Raw genomic sequence first — 23,470 nt, forward strand, 5'->3', positions numbered from 1 at the left:
CCAAACATTAATGGAAAAAACATTTTTTATAAGTGTTATGATATATAACTGAAATTAAAGACTTTAAAGACACCATTTGAAAAATAAAACACATCTCAGACATTATTACTGCTCCACTCCACCAGTAGATTTCTATATTTTTATTTTATAGAATGAGTCGCCTTTTTGGAGCTGTCTGTTCTACAGTAGGGAGACTGTAATCAGCTTTAATAAAAACACTGAACCAATTAGAGCTAAAACCAATCATTGTTTTCAATATCATTCTTTTTTATTAAAACTTAAACAGCTACAAACTCAAACTGCTGCTGAAGACCATGTGGTGCAATCAGCTATTAAATGGACCATGAGGTGAGAATGAAGAGAATAATCAGGTGTTTGTGATTAGATCACCATTTTAAAATGCTTCACTTTAACCCTAACAAGTTGGCAAAAACCACCAGTGGTCACCACTGTTGGACAAATGTCCAAATCACCAGTGTGATAACTTTTACTAAGAAGCTGGGAAACAAATCACCAGCTCCTGTTTGACTGCTGCTGTCAGCAGGTTGTCACGATGTGTGAGAGCTGATTTTACTGCACACGCTCAGTCCTTCTGTTGTGCTGTAACAGAACACCCACCGTTACGACACTCACGTCCAGTTGGCCTCATGTACCAAATAAACTTTGCTGCGTCTGCACATTGTTACAAGTCCCTGACAGGATGCTGAATATGTATTACACAAATGATGCAGTCTCCACAGATGTCCCACTTTCTCAGAAAGGAGATTCGGCGCTGTGGTTTCCGTCTGCTGCGTAGTGACACCTAAATGCCACATGCTGACAAAGTTAGTGCCTCGCTTCATGTTGGTATTTCAGATGACGAGGAATCTTAAACATTTCTGCTTGTGACAAATCTCACATAAATGTGCAGACTGAGCACCTCGACCGATGGTGCCGCATTTTTCTGAATGAAAAGATGTGAGCTTCTAAAGTTGCAGTGGAGTCATTGAGTTATACTGTGAGACACAAACATTTAGCCTCTTTTTGTTTACATTTTGAAAAACTGTGTCCATGTGTTCAGATTTGACGCTTAACACAAATTTTGATAATCAGTAAAAAGTTTTAAAGCACATAAGCACCGTCTTTATCCTCCTGATTTCATGACAGACTACAGCAATCCAAAAGGGACCACATATCTCCTCAGAGTAAACCCTGTACGTCTGTGTAATGTGCAGCAGGAGATTGGACTACATGTGAATCTACTTGTTCAATCCCACAAAGTTCACTTTTATCATAAAGGAGACGGGGCCGTCGGTCATGACTTCCCTTCGTGCTTCTCTGCTGTTGAGCGATAAACATCAAAAAACAGAGTAAACAACATTTACAAGACCCACTTTCGCCCCCTCACCCCAGGACAGTTTAATATCCTGAGCCGCCTTGGCACCTCAGAGATCAAGCTGATCGACGCAGGGTTCATTCTGATGTTGTCAAGTTAAAAAATGAAAGCGGCAGAGGGAGAGAGCGGGCTTCATCCCTTTTCTAACGTTATTTATAAAGGACCAATCTCACTCCTCCTCCTGCTGGACATGAAGGTGAAAGCTGAGGTTGATAACAGATCAGACTTGCTGCTGGAATACTAACAGGCTGAGTAGATTACCACGGCTGCTGCAGCGGTTTCTCATTCGCCCCTGAACAGAGGCAATAAAAGCGAGGAAGAGGCGGCACCGGCAGGCTAAAAAGGTTTGTCGGCCGAAGGCGGCTATAATTCTGAGAGCCTTGGATGGGATGTCTTGGAGATACAAAGAAAAAAAGGATGAAGATGAGTCAAGGAGGAAATAAGAGAACTCTGAAGCAGAGCATGAAGGTCTCTGGAATGCAATAAACAGGAAGTCAGAGCAGCAAAGTCACTCTCTATCACCCATCATAGCTTTATAACTGATTGTTTCAATATAACCTCCAAACCTATGAGCCCTCTCCTTCATCTTCTGGAAGGTCTAAACTTCTTCCATTACTCTTTTAAGGTTGTACAGATGTGTTTTGCTGTGTAATTCTGTTGTTGTACATTCATTAAATTAGTCTTAACATTACAGAATACAGTGACCTGGCAATGTATTCTGATCCCTTCACTTCTTGGAAGCTTAGTCACAGACAATGAGAAAGTAAAAACATGTCAGATTTATAAAAAATAAAATAAACTGACAGAAATCAAAACAAAAGTATCCCGTCTCTTAATTCAGTGCTTTGTAGAAGCCTTCTACCAAAGCCATCAGCTCAAACCGCATTCCGATCACGTCCATGGATAATTATACTAATACCACACCTGACCACAATTTGTCTGAACACTTTTCTGCACAGATTCAAATGTGTAAATTATTGAAATATTTTCTGAAGACCGTGTATATCAAAACCTTTTATAGATTTTACAGATGCAGCATCATCAGCCTCTTTCTCCATATGTGTTCGGGCTGAACACGAAGTGAATTTTCACCCGTTCACCTTCATCAGTTTAGTAACTGGGATTTCTCAGAGCTGGAATATAAAAGCTCACGTTTCCTGCACTCACCGTATGCTGTACAGCACGTTGCCGTTTTTAGAGATACGTAGCAACTTGTTGTCGGTGGTGACCTCGTGGAAATTCGCCCCCTTCTCGTTGGCAAAGAACAAGTCAGGCTTCCAGATGGAGTCCAACATGGAGGGGTCGAGGTCCAGCGAGTCGTCGGGGTACTCGCTGTAGGCGAGCCGAGGGTCGTTCCACTGCTGTCTCAGGAAGATGTTGACTCTGTAGTCCTGAGAAAAGACAGAGATAACAGACGGTGTGGAAACGTCAGAGGGAGGGCAATCGATGCTCCGTGGAATAAAGCACATGTTCACAGAAAAACTGATTTTCATAAGAAAAAGATTTAAATTCATCTTATGATTTTTAATGTTTTATTCAATAACTCACTTTACCGCCAATATAACTTCATACTAATTGTGATGAAACATCTTTGCACATAATGAGGTTTAGAGCAGGATGCTGCCTTTACTCATTTTATTTAAGCTGTAACGTACTTCATTTCAAAAGGTTAACAACAAAACACCAGCCTCAATTGATATGTATCAAATGACATTATGCTCTGCAAAGGTGGCTGATGTGTGTTGCCTTTCAGAGAAACAGCACCTCCATGGTGGGATGTGAATGATTTATTTCCAAGCTTCACAATGTACGAAAACACTACACTTTCCCACCTGACAAAAGTCCAAGTTGAATGTTGAGAGAACAGGGCACGACCTATGGCACAGCTTATCTGTGACGGAACTTCCATTTTAAGTTTGGGGTTTTGAAGCCTGATGCCTAAAAGTGCCTTTTAGAAAAATTAGGAATTCAGGGTCCCATTTTGTATTTCAGGCTTGACAATCAAATGAGTAAAATCTGACTGTACTTCTTTAAACATTCAACATCGATCAAACAACACAATTTTAATCAGAAGACAAGAAAAGATTGATTTCCACACCCACTGTAGCAGAAAACGGATCAGAATGCAAAGCATATAAAAGCATAACAGTTGTTCTATGACTATTGTTACCATCTCCCACTGCAGCTGCACTCGCTGGAGGTCCAGAGTCTCTTGGACAGAAACTGCTTCAGATTAAATTAACTACAAAACAGCAAACAACATACTGTAAAACATAAATCCCTGAAACACTGAGCAGAACAGAAGGATGGGAAATGTATCTGCAGAAAGAGAAAAGAAAAGAGGGATGAAAAAGGTTCAACAAGGATCAATGCACTGCTGACTGGAGATGTAACTGCACAGAGAGGGAAGGACTGACAGATACTGGCAGATGTAGAGATGGAGTGATGGACAGCCTTTCATGGTTGGATGAGCAACTTGTTTTGGGTCTTCATCTGTATGTCGTTTCTTCCTGTATATACGAATGTTAAGAGTAAACTGATCACGGCACGTTCAGGCCCTTGAAGTTATATCTGAGATCTTTCTCCTGTGTGTGTGCTGCCTCAGATCCCACTCAGCCTGGAAGATTACAGGTATGAGCCAGCTATGGGCTTTTCTTTACTACGCTCAGTGTTGTTTGAGTGAAAAAGCACTACAGAAAAAAGGCTATTTTGGCTAAATGAAGAAAAACCCCCCCACAAAAACAGAAAGAGGGCAGATGGATATATAGACAGGCAGATGTATGTGCAGAGGTGTCCTGGTACAAAACTAGAAGGCAGCTGAAGGTCACTGGGCTGCTGCTCTCTCTTTAGTATTACACAGGAGATGGAGAGATACAAGACAGAAGACAGACAGAGGGATAGTTGAACCAAAGATCGAGTGTCTGTAGAGCTTCTTTCAAAGCTGAGGCCCGTGGGCGACTGTATACATTTCAAACTCACGGAGCTTTCGGAGAAAAGATAATATCGAAAGCTTGTGTCGGAATCTGCAGGCACTTTTCAGACGAGAACAGGAGAAAGCCTTTGTTTCTGTCCAAACGAGGGAACGTATGCAGATTGATTAGACTAGTCAGCCATAAGAAACGGAGGGAGGATTGGATTTAAGATAAACACAAAGGAGGTGTTTCTGATGCATGGGAAGGAAAGCGCTGTTCATTCTCGTTGCTAAACGCCTGAAAACAAGACCGAGCGATATTGTGCACAGTCAGTCGTAGCCACGAATAATCAGCTTTTTAATGTCTGCACATTAATGAAGTGAGGCCTTAATATGAGGAGAGAATCCATTTCCTACGTGGTTTGCTGGTGTTGGGTAATTACTTGTCCTTATTTCTCGACTTTCGCTTAACATTTGTCTTAAATTTAGTTTTTAGGGAAGAAATACAATAAAAATAAGAATCATTTTCATGACAAGTGCAAATCCAATTCAACTGGATATGTATTCTAGGCAACCTAGCACTAGCACAAGGCATAGGAGTAGTTAGAAGGACGTCGGGGTTTAACATTTAACCTGATGAGATGAATGCATGCATCAGGGACAAACACCCCTCTGCAGAATCAAATCTGTGAGTATGACAGTTTAACAACTACAGTATCTCAGCTTGTAAAATGGAGGCACTAGAAAAATATTTAGCTGAAGATTAAACTTTGCTGTGAGACATTTGTAACACGAGTGATGTAACATACAGCGAGTGGTAAGACAGTAGTCAAATACTTGAGACTTTTAAAGGTCTCATCTGGCTGGAGTTTGAGTCGATGGAGGTTAAATCCTGACTGCAGTGCAGAAATGAACCTCCACCAGGAGGCTTTAAGACCTTCAGCCTCCACTGTTTCACTGAAGGAAGAGGGTCAGTACATCTCCCATGGCTCTGACTGTGTCTTCTAAAACATACTGCAACATAAAATCTATAAAAAGACATTTTTAAGCTTGAAGTGGTACATTACATGTTTTGCATGAATATCATTGTAGTGAATGATAATTGTGACATTTCTGAAAAGAACTGGCTGACGATAAAAGTATAGAAATGTGAGAAAGTGTTGGCAGGAAATGATCAGTGGTCTCCCTCTGCTGTCTCTGCAGACCGTCCTCCTCTGTAACATCAGCTCATCTTTCCTGCAGCGACTAAAAGGCTGCGCTGCTTGAAGCTAAACATATGTCATTTTGGAGCATTTGCTCAGATGACTGTGGCATTTTTCTTGGTAGGACGGCCTCCAAAACCAATTACTCTGAAAACTGGAAAATGAACAAGGCATCATTTTCCTGATGAGAACAGAACTGACATTTTGGATCATGAGGACATTTAGTCCAGTCCTCCTCACCTCTTCCCGGGGACTGAAGTTGGAAATAATAATGCTTAAAGGTTAGGGTTAGCAGCCAAGTGATCATCATGCCACCGAAGGTCCAAACACATATGAATGTGTGTGTGTGCTGTCTGTCTCTATGCCTCATTCTGTTTTGCATTGGTATTTTCACAAGCTTCAGCTGACTTGTTGCTTAAATTGAGTTAAAGATTTTTAAATTTCTAATTTTTGCTTCCTTGCTCACTCTCTCTCTCCAGGCTCAGTATGTGCAGGTAGAAGATATTAACCGTGCTTCCCTCAGAGATTTATTGTATAACACTTTCACTATTCCCTGTTTCACAGTCAGTCAGATGGAGTCTTTTTATTCAGCGTGGGGTGGCATTTGGCTCGCCCCTCCATCCCCTAATTGTCAATTATTCCCAGAACATGGAGCTCAGCCACTTCGGAAAGGCTGGAGCCATCATTGAGCTGAGTGGCGTTGGCGAAATGCGAGGATGTGGTATTGCCACGCCAGCGGCCCCAGCAGGTGGCATTTAAAGGAGCAATCAGCCACACTTCTGCATGCATGTGTGAAATACACTGCACATGGCAATCAGCCTCGGTGAGATCCCACCGCCGTTTATCACTGAGCATTAGGCCGAACATCTCACACGAAACTAATGAGCTTGACCTTTCATGAGTGAGGCACCTTTTCTTCTTCTGGAGAAAATGATATATGACCTGAAATGGTGCAGAGATGAGGAGTGTGTTGATGCAGAGGAACGAGCTGGCACCAGCATTATCAGTCAGTAGCCCGCCTGCAGACACCAGTTTGAAAAGGGCAATAACCAGCAGAAATGGGCTCAGTGGAGACAAAGATAATTATGTATTCTGTCATCACAAAGGGAATAAACTATTCCAAGTCTAGAAATCACAGTCCAACCTTTAACAAATCTGTTCATCCACTAACTAACTTGCATCAATGGTCTTTATCAAGTCCTAGCTCTCACTATTCCTATCTTTAGCATCTCACTACTACTCACTATTACCCCTGGATATAGGTTTCTTATTCTGCTCCATGTCCAGAGTGACCATGTTACAAAATATACACTTTCAATCCAAACCCACATTAATGCAAATTTAGTATTTTTAGCATAGCAATCTATTGCCAGTCCATTCAATTTACCATACAATCACTGAGAATAATAATACTCAGAATCAGAATAATAAATAAATAATATTTAAATATATAGTTTAATTTGTTTGGGTGTGTCTTTGCACTTTTTGTGTTCCAGCTGACATGTTCTTGATTTTAGGATTACAGTTTTCTATTTCAATCTATGTGCTGTAATCAAAATACTATTTTATTTTACACCTTCAGTCCTTTCCTATTTGACATTCTGAGCTGGAAACACTCTGCTGTTTTGGCAATTACATACAGTATTGTTTTATTTTGATATGTCATGGTTTTAGCATTTAAGTGTTTCATGGGGAAATTTGGTCAGATTGTACATTGTGCTTCAGGAGTGACAGAGTCCTCAGTGGCCGCAGATGGATGAAGACATGAGCGAGGTAAATGCTCTGCACTGCTTTCTTGGATTCAAATGATGGAAAAGTAATTTGAGGGAACAAAGGAGTGATTTCAGGGAATGATTCAGATTTGGAGTGAATGAAAGACTAGTTTTAGAAATACATTTATTAAAATGTGTTGACACTGAGGACAGGAAACGTGCTGCAGGGCGTCGGCAGAAAAAAGTGGATCCATACTCACATTAGGTTGATACTCATGATTTAACGACATGAGGTCACTGGACTGCTAATTGCTGCTCTAAAATTACAATCCGACACCACCGTGTTGCCATAAAACCATTAGCAGAGGAAAAGCTGTACTTACACAATAATGCACTCATTTCAGCGTGTATTAAACTCTGCCAGTAAACTGTGCATGAAGAACTGAAATCTTCCTCCTCCTCCTCTTCTTCTACAACAACTGCAATAACTACAGAAACAGCAGCAGCCATATTCTAATTCCACGCCTGTCATAGCATCCTGCCGGCTCCCTCGGTGCTGCTCAGGTAGGAAGAGGAGGTAGGAGGTTACGGAGGCTTCACACATTATGGCAGCACATCTGCTCTGCTCAGACAACACCACACTGACAGAGAGCAAGATGCTGTTTTCACTGTGTGGCCTCAAAATCAGCCACATCACCAGCAGCAGCAGCAGCAGCACTGCAGGATATCAAATCATTTTACAGCAGCAAATTTCTCCCTGGATCTTGATGTGATTTTAATAAATGAGAAGTTTGACAGGTGACGCTGTAACATGCCGTATTTCCCTGAAACAAAGGCAGGAATCTCCAGGGGACAAACAACACCTGATGCATGACTGAAGCATCTCGGTTATTATTAGAGTGACCAAATTAAATCCTGATGTCAAGCAGTTACAGAAAGTACAGGACTGAAACTGAGAAATGATTATTTTGTGGAAATCCGTAACGATAAGTAAAACTATGAGGTGCTGCAACAAATACATTTTTATAAAGGATATTATAAAGGAATTATATATATAATTTATAATAATATATTCAGGGGTGAATGCACTAGCAGTTTTCTCAACCTGACCCTGCTTTTGAAACACTTATTATTCAATAAGGAAATTATATTAAGTGTGTATTCAGCTGAATAATTATAATAATAACAAATGTGTAGAGATTTAAGTAGGATAAATAAGCCTTTACACCACAATATTTTTATCCTATTATTGGTGATGTACTTACATTTATTTATAAATAATATCCCATTAAATATGAATGTAAAAAGCAACGATACAGACGCCTTGGTCCATTCAGCCATGTTCCATATATGTGGAACTGTGCATGTGTTTTACATAGAGACAGGGACAGATCTATACAGTGAGCATGGTGAGGGAAGGACAAAATAAGTGGAAAAGGCTAAAAAGGGGAAGAGAAGGGTTGCATGTCCGTCTGTGTGTGAGAGCGCTGAAATTGGAATAAAGCTGTGTACCGCCGGGACCTCAACAAGCACTGCGCCATTCCATCGACTCCATCTATCACTGTGCTCCGGCTCCAGCAGCACTTTGTGTGTGTGTGTGTGTGTGTGTGTGTGTGAGGGTGTGTGTGTGTGTGTGTGTGTTGAGGGATCCTGTAGTCCAAGTTCAAATCGAGAACTACATCCCTCAGCTTCCTGTTTGATTTGTGCCTCTCAAGCTTTAAAAAGGATTTTCTGCTTTGATAAAACCAGATTAATTTCATTAATTAATAATATTTCCTAGAAGAACAGCCGCTGCAGGTAAAAGCTAATGGTACCTGATGACACTACTACATTTACAGTGTTTACCAGCTTAACGAAACATGTTAGGAAGCTCATATTTACACAGTAAATAACTAAACCCCAAAATAAACATAAGGATGAGGGGAATTTTGCAGGTTTTTGGTCGGATCCAAATGAAAAAGAGAAAAATGAAAGACCAAAGCTACTGCAGTTAATGTCTGAGTCAATTTAATAGCAATCTAATAGTTTTCAGCCTAAATTGTCAACACCCTTAAACATATATCTACTGCTATATAAAATGTTGATCCTGAAATCCTCTAATTCTTGTGTTTGTGTTTGTCCTGGTGTCCTCGGCTGACAAGCTTGACGCCTTTGTCAGATTCATGTATTATATGGAGGCTGGAGAGGTGAGTGGGCCTCGCTGCCTGCTGTCTCACGCAAACAGGTTCAGTGCTTCCATATCTGCTTTGGGTCTTGTTTCTCTGTGAAGGTTGATGGTTCAATTATATTAACACTAATGGATTTTCTGTGTAATGCATGTGCAGAAATCGCTCTCAAGCAGGTATGGCAGCATCGCCATTGCTGTGGAGGTGATGAGGACTTTCAGTTGAAGTGTTGGAAATAAAAGGGCCCAAGGCAGAATTTTTTTTTTAAAGGAAATATAAGAAATATAACTTCAGATGCACCACCATTATTTCTATTAATCACATTTTTCAGGGCAAAATCACCCGAGCTGAAACGGAGCGAGATGCGACACATCTGATGAATAAATAATATTAAAATCTACATGTCGAGCTGTGTTTCAAAGTGAACTTAAAAATAATTGAGCTTACCATTGTTGTTTCAGCGATGGACCCAAAGCTGTTAATAAAAATGTTGCAGGTTACGTTTACAGGTGGACCTGTAGAGCAAGAAAAGAGAGAGAGACAGAGAAGTTAAAAGCTTTTTACCAACCAACAACAGATAAAATCTATTTACACAAATAAAACAAAAAGTTGAGACAATTTAAGATTAATGCCAATAAACAGGGCTGGAGTAAGAAAGGGCAACAGAAACTAACAAAACCTTCTGCAGAGGTTGAGTCAATGTCAACGCTGTAGGAAAATGTGTTTCTCAAACAACTCACAGTTAAAGAACAATCCATCCTTCCCTCAATCAATCCCTCATGTTCACAAAATGTAACACCTAAGCCTGGTAATGAGGCTAAACGAACATGGTGATTTCACTTTAATCAGACATTGTGTCTGCGTCGGCCGTTTGCTGTGGAGCAGTTAACTTCCTGTTAGTCCTGTCGGTCAAAATATGCCAATTTCAAGCTACATTAATTCTGTTGGGCTACTTGCGAGTAGTGGAACATGTTGTAAACACAGCACTGGTTTATTATCACCTTAAGAAGTAGTTATGGTTAACATGCTAGTAAACAGGTGACTAATTAGACATCCAGTGACACATCATCTCTTTGCCTCCAGTAGCTCCTTAGAAATATGTCTGGGTCTTTAGCCTCTAAATGTTCATCGGCTAGTCCTTAGCTGTGTCAGAGCTTTTCATTGAACACAGCTGAGAACCAAAACAATGAGCTCAAAGACATTAAAATGTTCCTCATGGCTGAGGAAAAGCAGCCCTTTTCACTATAAAAACTATTTATGCACCTTTATAACAACCTGTACAGCTGCATGTATGAATGTTGGCTATCTATCTGTTACCTTTTTTCTGGTTGTGTGGGCGATTTGTGGTGACACAGCTCTGCAGTAAAAGGACTAATAAGGAGGGTTGGTAGTGTGTTGCCAAAGCATTATTTTCCAGATCAGAACAGGCAAGAAATCCTGAAAAGATTACGAGTGAAATCACAACAGCTACAGAGCTTATATGTCAACAGTTTCCTTTCCATGAGAACTGAGCAAACTCTATCCTCTGATGAACACAGTGTCTTCAGACGTTGTATTTCCTGCTGTGTATTCCTGAACAACATTTAGTATCTGAACTAAGGAAGTGTAAACAAAGAAACTGTTGGGTAAACACGCCTCCGCTCTGGACTTAAACCGTCAGGCAGACTCCGACTACTTGACAACAGCAGGACGTTTGTTCCAAAGTCGCTGAGAAGGAAAATGTGTAAACATCTCATTACAACTTAAGAAAACTAGAGACTAGAAAATCAATTTCACATCCTCTCTGAGGCTTAGACAGCCATGTCGGTCAAACCCAAGCGATATCAATAAACAGTGTCATTTCAAAGGAACTCGTGATGAAATAAAATAGTCCCCCCACCTCGGGCATTGAAGGTCGTTGTCAGATGAGAGAGTGAAGGTGAAAGTAAATAGCATTCAGGCCGTTAGTGGCCGCTCCATCAATTCACTGTATCACCAGGTTGTACAAACACAAACGCGATTAGCTGGTGGCAGGAGTGGAGCTGCACTGAGGAGTGTGGAGGACAAACAGCCTCTCATCTCTTCAGGTAGTGGCCATGAGCTTTAACAACCGATTCACTGGGAGTAACCTCGGGAACCAGGTGGTTTCTGGTTTGATAATGAGTCCATCTACACAGTAAACTCCAGGGACCGTGTTGAAAACAAAATCCAGCCATAAACCCATAAGAAATAAGAAAATCACCTCTGGTAAAAATGCACCAAACTCATAATAGGTTTACTTTCAGCTTGTGACCACATTTTCTGAGGACTTCAGTTTTTGGTGGACGGGGATTTCGACATGGTTTTTCAAAACCTTGCTGCTTCATTCGTTCCCTCACAGTTTTGTATTTAATGCAACGATTTAGCAAAACAGTGATGAATTACATTTACGGTCTTTGCTATTATGATGAAGATGCCATACTTTAAAGCATTTAACATTTCAGAAAACACCATTTTCAAAGATCTGATGAAAAAAGATTTCACAGGTTTAAAGTCCTTGCAGATGACCCCAAAATAAAAACAGTATGTTGACTGTTCCACTGCCTCAGAAACACTGCCTGAGTGCCTGCGTGTCTGAGTGTTGTTTTTTTTCCTCAGAACATCTGAGCACCTCTCCCAATACTAAAGAGCTCAGCTGTTTATGTAAATAAATGCCGGCTTAGTCCAACGTTCGCAAATACTCAGTGAACCCTCTCTGTGGGTAAACATTCATAAATCCCAATCATACATTATTACTGATATTTTCAGTACTTTTCCATTCATCATTAAAAAGGCATTATGCTTTTACAGACTAATGCTTTGCCATAATAACTACTGTGCAAGCAGGCCAGTCCCATAATGCAACTCTGCACATTTCATGTCCAGAAATTAAAAATCTGTAGACAAAGAATCATAATCAGCTCTTTGGCTGTGAAATAATGAGACCACTTCCTACACAGCTACACAGATGTAATCTGATTACTGTAATCCCATTATATTTAATCCAATCATCATCACACCCTGTGCGTTAGAAAATGGGGTTTTACTACTGTGTTGGATTACAGAATGTAATTTTTAATAAACCAAGGGACTGAGTCAGTCACATTCTCATCCTTGTTGATGTGACCTAGGTCAAACTCTGGATAACACACACAAACACACACACTGTCACAGTTCAATGTCCCTGGCTAATCTCAGTATCTAATTCCACTTGCTGAGGCCTTTCTGCAAATGAAGGAAGGGGTCTGGATTATTTTGATGGCCAATTACTCTTCCTGTCACACTCTGAGGACTGCTGGAATATCATCTGAGAGTCATCCACACACACACACACGGAGACAGGCAGCAAGCACGCAACTGTGGTTAAGCCATAGAGTAGAATCATGCGTGGTTAAGAGAAAAAATCATTAAAGCCAGCCAGGGGGGATTGTTCTCTACAGGACTTAAAATAGATTCCTGACAGGACTGCATGAGGAAAGCAGGATGAAGGAGAGAGTCCTCCACTAAGAACCGACTGTAGGTCGTCTATGCAAACACTTTATTACAACTCTTACTTACTATTTACTGTTAGATGAGCTCTAGCCCTGTTCACTGTTCTTTTTCTCATTCAGACCAGCAGCGACTGAGGTCAAGGAGAAACAATACACTGTTTAAACTGGAGGACTTGTTTGCATGAAAAGAAAATTTCAGATGACTGAACCAGATCTGCTTCCAGCACAATAAGAGAAATCTGGGTTTGTTCCCCTGTAACTAAAGGGAAGCAGCTGCATAATGGAGCTGAGGAGGAGAATCACAGGCTAGAGCTGACAGGGTTGCAGGTTCAATTACTCTGAAGGAGAGAGATAATTGATATGTGAACTATGGGCCAAATGTAATGTAATGTCTGTTTCATCCTGCTGCTGAAACGTCTCAGTGACACACCTGTAAAGTCTGACACCACAGGGATTCTGTCACTGAATGTGATGTATAACAGGTGTTAACAAGGAGACGTTTATGTTTGCTAATTCTTATTGCTTGGCTTTTTTCAGACTACCTCGTTGGTTTCAGACCTCCTCTTGGACTCTGGCTTCACTTCCTGTTTCACCTGAGCATTGCTGTTGTTTACCTGGACACTAAGTAAGCCTTGTTTTGTTGCTTTTAAAGATCAGCCAGCCCTTCAGCCTGTGGGTCTGCACATGGGTCCTCTCTAGCACCAGTCTCTCCTCTGAAGGCTTCACCTTTCAGGTGTGCTGCTACGTCCTTTCAACAAAAACCCCAAATTGTTGTTAAAGAAACAGATAAAATTGTACTTTACTTTCACCCACAGGTTCCTCAAAGTATTAGATTTGCAACAGTGCCTTCTCTAAACCTGAAACTTGTTTAACATGCACAGGCAAAAAACGCTGAGAGCACAGATTACTAATTTGTAGTAATATTCTTTTAATTGGCAGTCGATTAGGTAGACCTAGCTAAAACTAATTGAGTCTAATATAACAGCCCTACGATAAATCCTCCCTTCACCGAGGTGATATTGTTTCATAGCAGCCTCCAAAATGACCAGAGTTCAACCAACCACAAAACAAAAACATGCTCAGCTTCATGGACAGGCCTATAGCTAGGTGTAGCTAATAGCTAGCTGTAGCTAATTAACTGGCAAATAACTGAGCTGCATGTGCACAACATGATCAGCACATTTCCCTGATTCCTGCCAGAGGATTTTTCCTTATCCAGCAGCTTTCAGACAGAAGTAGGCCACATGTTGTATCCTCTATAGTGCTGCAGACCTTGTGTCTTCATAGAGTGGGGGACTGCACTATTTTCTGTGACACGATAATTAAATCACATCTTGCTGAGGTCCCTGGGAGTCGATGTGAGTTTTTATTATAACAAACACCAAGTAAAACAAGACTTACTGACTTTAATTTGACTGTTTCTAACAAAATCTGTATATGAGGAACCATGAAAGAAACGAGACAAAGAACAAACTGGGTGTAAACACATTTCAAAAACAATGGACCAGCTACATGTGTTTGATGTAGAAAGGCTCTTCAGACCCAGTGAGCACAAAGTCCTACATTTGAGTGCATCAGAAGGTTTATCCGTAAACCAGCTGGTATTAAACTATCACTATGTTTTCTCTCAGAACGGCTTTTCAGGCCTAACTCAGGTCCTCTGACACGTTTCCTCCGCATCCTGGCTTTGTTCAAAATCCCTCCTTGAAAGGCCTCCCGCTCCGCGGCAGGAGGGGGGCGAGAGGAGGGATATCATAATTTGTCTTTTCCTGATGTCCCTCACAGTGTGTGACGCACAAAATAAAAAAAATTTAAAACAAAAACACAAGGAGGAGACGCTAATACCCTCAGAAATCCTCCCCCTTTTGCTTTCCTACCACAGCAGTTCATTTAATAACCATCCATGAAGGGGAGAGACAGCGTGCTTTATAGCTTTCCAATAAAGACAGATGACGGGGCTGCAGCTGAGAAACACAGAAAGCGGAAAGAAGCAACAGCTCATTAACTGTCATGGAGGACAGGCTGGCAGTGTGACTCACAGGCTACTGTAGCTGCAGCGTGTATGAGCCAAATGGCCTGAGCCACACATGCACACACACACACACACACACACACACACACACACACACACACACACACACACACATATGAAAGGAATTAAAAAACCCATCGGTTTTGCAGCTGGTAACATTTTTACACACAGTCTTTGTCCTCTGCTGTCTACAGAGTTTGTCCCTGTAGGCCACCATACATCAAATCAACACTTTGAAAATCCACTGTCTGGATGGTTTTACTGTCTATGTATCAGAATGTGAAATATTTAACAAACTGAACTGTTATATTACTAAGTAATTTAAAAGTAGATGAACATTTTTACTTTTAAAACTATTAAACTCACTAAATTATTAGCACAGAACTATGAAATATTTAGTTTAACTACACTGAAAATGGTGAACGTGCAATATTTCTTATGAAAAATGTACATGAATTACTCTGTGAATGTTCTTATGAAATAAATTTCTAGTCTGCTAGCTCTTGGCATGTGAGCTGAAAAGCTCATTTTACAGAACACACTCACACATACTCTCAAGTTTGTCTCACACACACACACACACACACACACACACACACACACACACACACACACAAGCCGACACACTGAGGACGCCAATCAAGGCCAGCGAAGTCCTGCTGAGGTGTGTCGGCACAAATAAATCCCCCCCTTCTTCAACCAAACTCCACTTTCATTAAAAACAAGTGACAACAGCAATAAAGCAGGATGAAACAAATAGCTCGGCTCGGTCTCTCAGCACTTCTGCTAACTGCAGCGTCTTAAACAGTCCCTGAGCTCTCAGGCTCTACGTGGATGATTTCCCTGCATGCCACACACAAAACAAACGTTTTAGGAACCATTTGTACACGTTGGTTCCATTAAAATGCACTGCAGACGCCCCTCCAAGGGTGTCTTTTTGTCTGGGAGGCTTCTGAAAGCTTGGAGGCTTCACCAGGATGAAAGACGTCTGAACTTGGAGAGCTCAATAAAAAATATTCACAAAAGAGTAAAATGAAAAACCTTCTGTTTGGGTATTTTCTTTGTAAATAAGTAATCAAACAATATGTAATGAGCCTCAAAATACCCTTAACATTCTTCACTGCACCAAATGCAAACTGAATTCTTTTTAGTTTTTAGGTACAACACTAATGTTTCTTTATAGGAATTATAACAACTGCCAAAACGATTTCCTTTCCTATGCTTATTTTCCACAGGAACATTTTCTTACAGCTGCTTTTTACACACATGGACAACATCATAAAGAATTAAAGCAAGAATGTATATCTACAATATACACAGCATATGTATATGTTGGTTCTCCCCAGTATTATTTAGTTTTTAGGGCGTAATAATCATATATTTAACTGACAGAGAGAAAAAAAAGTGTTCATGGTTCATATCCAAAAAGAAGATCGGTCTAAATAGAGATGTAGATGGCAGCCTGATAAACCTGCCAAGGAAGTGCCTGGAACTTAATGATTAATAGGTTGGTGGGGTTTTTACTCCCCCGTCTACACAACTGGAGCTTTTTTCCAATGTCAACTTGTCATCTCGTCCTTGTTGTGCTTAAAGTGATACTGGAACCAGCACCAAGCTGCCATCTGAGGATGTGAGCTGTGGATCTCAGACATGAACCTGTGGGACCGTTCTACTGTATCATCTCTGCCTCAAATTAAGTTAAAAGATGGCTGCAAACATGGCAACTTGGCATCTTTTGATTCTGTGTGTCAACACTGCTCCAAGACAAAGCTTTATATTCCCACTGGAGCCACTCTTATTATAGATGTATCCACTCATGGCATTTGAATTAAAGCCAAATTATGCCACATCCACCAAATGCTTGAATATAAAGCAGGTGCATGGAGACCACAGGGAGCATTCCTGCCAACGTAGTGATGAAATTCCAATCCACTAATCCCCAGCTGAAACATAAAGCCACTATGTGTGAATTTGTTTTGTTGTTAGAGCACATTTTAAAAACCTTTGTTCTTTTTGTTTTAAGAAAAAAGAGACAATCGTGGTAAAAAATTGGTGCCGTCTGAAGCTTGTTTCACATTTCCCCAGCACATATTTCTGCCACACGCTGTCGGCATCCTAACAAAAAGCAGGACACGACGCACCGTTCTCTCACTGAACCGTTGTTTTCTGTGGTTCTCTCAGTCAAGGGCAAATAAGTTTAGTCATTAAGGAACTGGATTTGTTGCATAATGAAATGTTCTCTTGTCTTTCCCTTCACGTTTGAGTTGTACTTTCGCTAACAGTCTTGATTTAACATGCTGCCTGAATGCACAACATAGTGCATTATAGATTGCTTATCCAGCATACCGTCCAACGTTACAAAGGAGAAGCTACAACACATAAACTCAGCTGCTTTGTCAGGTACTGTACATCAAGCTAAATCTAAGTCTAATCCAACAGTCCTGCAATAAATCCTCCTTCATGACGGTGATGATGTGTAACACTGTGTACACTGTGTACAATGCAGTACAGTTCCACAGCAGCACCAATTACAACCTTCAAAATGACTCTGGCCATTGAGCATCCCAGGTGTGTCCCCACCTATAACCAGAGTCCCCCTCACCACTATGACATTTACAGGGACCAATTAACTGGACAACACATCAGCCTTCCTTGCTGTCGTCCTCATTACTAGCACCTCCCCACTGCGGCATACCTGGACAGCCAAGTGGAACTAATAAATCAAGCACACCTCATGCTTTTACAAGAAAGAACATAGGTGGTACAGTGGGGTAGCTCTATTATCAGGTCTTAGGAGGGTTGTAAAACGCAGGTATCTGGAGGATTGTCTTGGCCCTATGCTTTATTTAACTCTCTCCTCTCCTGGTGCCCAATTTGCAGTCCTCTAAGTGACACCTCAGCGCTGCAGCAGTGAGACCGAATTTATTCACAGCAACAAAAGGCAGAGAGCAAAACAAAGCCAAGGGAGGCATGGAGAACAAAAGTCGTGGGCTACAAATTATGTGAATAATACTCTGAATTACACAGGATCGCCTCTTTTGCAATTGAGCTGCCTTCAGCAAAAAATACTACAATGGCTGTGTGATATTAAATATTTATAGGCCGTCGTCTGTAGGCTATATGGTCCAGGGAAAGCAGTTCTACTTTTTATTGAACCAATATATATTCCTCACACATGCTCATGAAGGTTGAAGAACACAGCTCATTTTACAAGCAGGACTGAAGGACAGGGAGTTGGAAAAAGAAAGAAAGAGACACAGACACGTTACGGGTTGTTTTTCTTTCCCTATTGCTGTTTTGGGTCTATTATGTCCAGACGGGACAGCTGAGGAGGTGATCATTTTCTTCTTATCCTTCATGCATAAACATCAGAGCTGAAATGCCAACAAAACAAAAAACCTTAAAGCATCATCAATCTCCTGACTCAGTAGTGAAACAGTGAAATAATGAACATTTTATCAAATGCTGAGAGCTTTATATGAGTTACTCAGCTCATTGTGTGCTAAAAGTCATTATGGTGATTCTTGCTCAGGAGGAAAAGGCCTTCGAAGCCTCTTCAGCCATGAAGACACAGCACTTTGCTGCAGGAATATTTCCCCTGTTTTTTGATGGTATCTGAAACTTTTTTACTACTTTAAGTGGAACATTAAATATTTTTTCAGCTATCAGTGGTTTTGGAACAATGTTCGAGTCCATGGCCAAAAGTACGAGGACACTATACACTACACCCACATACAGTAAATGAGTGTGTCAATCCAAAGCCTGCTGCTTTCACTCTGTACTCCCACATCAAAACGAGAACACGGTTTCTTTTTGGACCTTGCTTTGTACGGGGGGCATCATCATATCGAAACAGGAATGGGACAAACACAAACTGTTGGCACAAACCTGGATCGGTGCTCTTTGTCCTGAGGTTTCAAACTGATGTGTTGCAGAGACACAATCCTGACTAAGAAACAGCCTGAGGACTAATGTCCTTCCTGGGAGGAAAGAAGCTGATGTGAATCTGAACATTATGCATTAACAAAGCACAGGCCACCATGGACAGAGGACTATATTGATCCTGCTTTGCTCGTAGACTAAAACTGTATAAACGAAAACCTTTAAGTCACAGAGTCATAGGTGTTCAACAAGCTTTAATGATAAGGTGCCTATGAGTTGCATTACAGATCCAGTGTTTTTGGGACTTGGCCATTTATAAAATCTTTCTCGTTCAAGTTCCCAAACTTTATGGAAGAGCAGTCCTAAATTGAGTGCCTCTTTAAGTTCATAAATCCTAGTCCAATCTAGGATAGGGGCCATTTGAAAACAGTACACTGATTAATTTGGCTGCTGCAGGTTGATCAAAACTGCAGCACCTTAAAAAGTATAAAAATTGTAGGATTTATTTCTTCCTCAAATCAACAAACTTTCAAGGATTTTTCCAGACTTTGTGTACATTGTACAAGCAGGACTACAGGCAGAAAAAGAGGGAGAATGACTTTCTCTTTCTCTCCGTCTGTTCTTAGATTCAATTTTCTTTCCACCACTACATCCAGACACGACAATGGAGGAGATAAACATCAAGGCTGTGAAACGCTGGTGGAGAGAAAAGAAAAAGCTTGAAGCCTGTGAAACATTAAAGCACCGTCCGTCTACTGAATCAACAATGAAACACAACTGAAACAAACCTTGTTTTTCTTTTTTTCTTCCTCATATATACTTTCTCTAGAGAAAAACACGGAGCACCTGAAAAGAAGAACCCGTCTGCAGCTCTCTCATTTATTTATCTTTATTCCTAAGCAGATGCCACAGTCCTTCCTTCGTACTTCGTCCCTCCTTATTTACACAAACAGCGCTCATTATTCTCCCACATAAAAAAGCACATACCTGCCGTCTGCTATAGAACAAAAACTCTCATAGGGTTGGAATGAAGGAATAAACACTGTGGTTGATCAGCGTTGGGGGGGGGGGAAACACTGTCACATTTTAATTGGAGTGGTGAGATGAGGAATGGTGGTTTCTCCTGCCAACATATTCAGCCATCCATCATCACCTCTTCTATGGAGTGAACTTCAGGGAAAAACTTCCTCCCAAGCAATGCAGGAGAAATGCCATTATCCTGTTTTACTCCACCTCTTCGTCCCATCTTTCATTCACTCGTTCTATTTTCTTTTCCTTCTCTGGCTTATTGTTACTCGGTCTCTCATTCATTCATGCTCTCTTTCAGCTACAGGATGTTGGAGTTTCATTATAAGATGAAATGTATTCCAAGTGGGAGGTAGGGAGAGAGAAAAGGATGAAGAGATGGATGGATTCATGGCAGCTTGGTCAGGCATCACCTGAGGCTTTGTGTGTGTGTGTGTGTGTGTGTGTGTGTGTGTGTGTGTGTGTGTGTGTGTGTGTGTTTGTCTTTGCATATTTACTCAAAATTGGCATTTGTGCCTGGGAGCCTTTTCAGTGTCTCTGTGTGACAGGCTGTATGTTGCAGTGAGAATATCTCTGTGTGTGAGTGTGTTATCATGGTACATACTCTCTCACATATTCCCTCTGTTTAAACATATTGTCCTACGTATGTATGTGTCTCACTGCTTCTTTCAGTCGATACAAACATTTTACACACAAATATTTTTTGAATAAAAGTGTTTTATGAGCTGATAAAAGCAGATTGTTCATGGACTAGTTACGTGGTGATGGGTCAGTGGGTTTGATAGTAACTGATCTAACTAATGCTGACGCTATAGAGGAGAACACCTAATGAGTAGAGAGCTAAAGGCTTTTTCATATCAACATTGGAAAACGTGTAACTGACCACCTGGATCTTCACACCTGCACATAATCTGCTAATCACAGCAAAGAATGTGCATAGTTATTGGAGAGCTGGTGAAATTCAGACGGCATACTTTCATAAAATACTAAGGAGCTTATCAGATGCCAAACTCTACAAACAAGTTTCTAATAATATTTAACAGGATTTTGCAACTTTGGAAGAGTTAACAGCAGCTATTTCATCTCCAGTGAGCAACAGAAATAGAGTAATAACATTACAAAGCAGCCTACAGAAAATGTGTATTTGCACATATCTGTTTAGCCAGGAGAGCACCTTGCAGGAGGTGCATTACAGTCCGGTGAAGCCTGAGCTGGGTCCAACAGTTGTGTACGCCGATAGTCCCCTCATCCAGCACGGGGCTGTGTTTTTATAGTGCAGCTATAAAGTCTGAAAGTCGCCTAAAGATGCAAACAAAGCACTTGCAAAACTTCAGTGTTTATGTCTTGGATCATTGAAACACATCATTAACCATAATAAACTGGTGACATGTTTAAGGGTACAGTCCGTAACTTTCCACAAAAAATGAAAAACATTTTTCTAATTATAAGTGCATGCTGAACTTACTCCGCAGCCAATTAGTAAGCAGCGTTCCTGCACCTCCAGGTCTTTGCAGGCCAGGTTTGACTGACATGACAGTCTGGCAGCTGCCTGACAGCAGAGCGACAGAAATCAATGGCAGGTGTACGGCGACGGAGATGAGGTGACTGGAGCTTTATTCCACTGCATTACTGAAAAGTAGTTGCTGCAAAGTGTCTGTGCTTGTGTGGGAGAATGTGTGAACCAGAGATAAAAACAGTGAACAGAAATAATACTTGTATTTGCACTGTACACATGTTTCAGTATCCGCGTGTGTTTGATTGCTAATATATAGACATCTTTGTGAAGACACTGACAGTCAAAGAAAATATGGGAATAGAGGGATGGAAAGTGAAATCCTACACACTAATTAGCTTCTTTGTAGGACGGGTTTACATACAGCTCTGAATCACATTACTATGCATGTGTCAACACTGGTTCCTTTAAAGTACCAAAACAATGTCAAGGTCTTGTCCAGCCTTAACCTGACTGTAGCTATAGAGGTGACAGATGAGATAATGCTCATATCGTCCATTTGACATACAACATATTTTTTCATGTCATGTATGAAAATTTGTTAGAATTTCCACTGTAGAGAGAAAACTCTGCAGTCACACTTGAACGTTTTCTCTCTAAAGCACCGAGCAGCCATATTATACACTTTAAAATAGGCCACTTGGATGGGCATTAATCTATGTAGGGGGATATTCTGCTTTACATTCGCTAACACCACGCCATGAGCTCCAGCCTGCAGTAATCATTTTGCAGTGTTAGCTTTCTGCAGCACTGTGCAATCACATTATAAAGGTGTTCTACACGAGACGGGCCACTTGGATAAGCATAAATCTACATAGCAGCAAATTTTTTTGCTCTCAATAAAAAAGTAAAATAACTGCAATATGCTCCAACCTGCAGTTGTCACATTAAAGTGTCACCTCTCTAAAGCACTATGCAATCATATAACAAAGCTGTCCTCCATGAAACCAGGCACTTGGATAAGCATAAATCTACAGAGACAGGCAGAAACCTCAGGCCTCTTGCACGGCAGACAAATATCCTTTGGCCTAACATTAATCTGCATAAAGCCCTGGTGTGAGGAGCTGAGTTGTGTGTAATATGTGCTGAACATCCCATAACAGAAGGAACAGAGCAGAGCCTCTAATCAGGAGGAACGGCTGCTGCCGACGGAGCCAGGGCGAGGCTTCGGGCCCTGACCTGCTGACTGGTTTCTGCTGAACAGGCTGCTGAACTCCATCTTCCTCCGCCTCCTTACCCCCTCATTCCGATCGTTTCCCTCATCTCATCTCCGCCTCCTCCTATGTCTCCTTCTCAGTGATGGCTTTCTTTCCCCATTGAGTATACACTCTGCTTCACATCTCTACATCGATTTGTTCGACTTTCTCCTGCCGCTGTTCTCTTTGTTTTCTTAAGCTGATGGAAACGCATCTATTGACTTTGGAGAGACTTGGTTTATTAAGACTTTTATTCCTTCATTGCAGAGTATTTCTCCATGTATTTAGTTTGCTTGTGTTTATAAAATAACCACAGAGGCAGCACACTGACATTGAGCCAGAAACAAACACGGTTCTGAGACGTGGATTCTTAGCACCAAGTAATTTCCTCAGAAATACCAACAACACATCTGTTTGCTCGCACATCTGTGCACTGAACGCCTAAATACCAAACAAACGGGCAAAACCTATTGAAACATCTGTATTTTTGCTGCCTGCTCCTGATTCAATTCAATTCAATTTTATTTGTATAGCGCCAAATCACAATACAAATCATCTCAAGGCACTTTACAAAAACTAAAACTAAAAACCCAACAATTCCCTTATGAGCAAGCACTTGGCGACAGTGGAGAGGAAAAAACTCCCTGATCAGGTCATTACTACAAATATTGTATTAGAAGATGAAGACTGGTAATTCCATCTTTGCTAACAGATCTCAGGACTTCTTAGCTATATTCTGCCTCTTGCTATTTGAACATTAGAATGAGAAATTATTTCTTATTAGCCAGTGGGTAAATTATGCATCACAGCCGCCTGGAGGCAGACCGGTTGCTGCCGGTTAATAAAAACGTCGTCTCCTGTGAAGCTCACAGGATTGGCCAGCAAAGTAAGCTCAGAAGGTAATTGGGGTTTTAGGTCTGCAAACTAAGAGTCTCTCTCAACAGAACTAGACTAAGCAGACACAAAGG

General features: G+C 41.0%; 1 protein-coding gene across 1 annotated transcript in view; it reads right to left on the minus strand.

Moving 5' to 3' along the window:
- Nucleotides 1-23,470, minus strand: part of glra1 (glycine receptor, alpha 1) — a 79,015-nt gene that overhangs the window by 25,635 nt on the left and 29,910 nt on the right. Inside the window, exons 5-6 of the mRNA XM_026331175.2 lie at nucleotides 9,813-9,880; nucleotides 2,543-2,766 (exon numbers count right to left, since the gene is read on the minus strand). Coding sequence (XP_026186960.1) covers nucleotides 2,543-2,766; nucleotides 9,813-9,880 — 292 coding nt within the window. The remainder of the gene's footprint in view (nucleotides 1-2,542; nucleotides 2,767-9,812; nucleotides 9,881-23,470) is intronic.

The sequence above is a fragment of the Mastacembelus armatus genome, chromosome 10 (assembly GCF_900324485.2).
Source record: "Mastacembelus armatus chromosome 10, fMasArm1.2, whole genome shotgun sequence".
NCBI classification, from domain to species: Eukaryota; Metazoa; Chordata; class Actinopteri; order Synbranchiformes; family Mastacembelidae; genus Mastacembelus; species Mastacembelus armatus.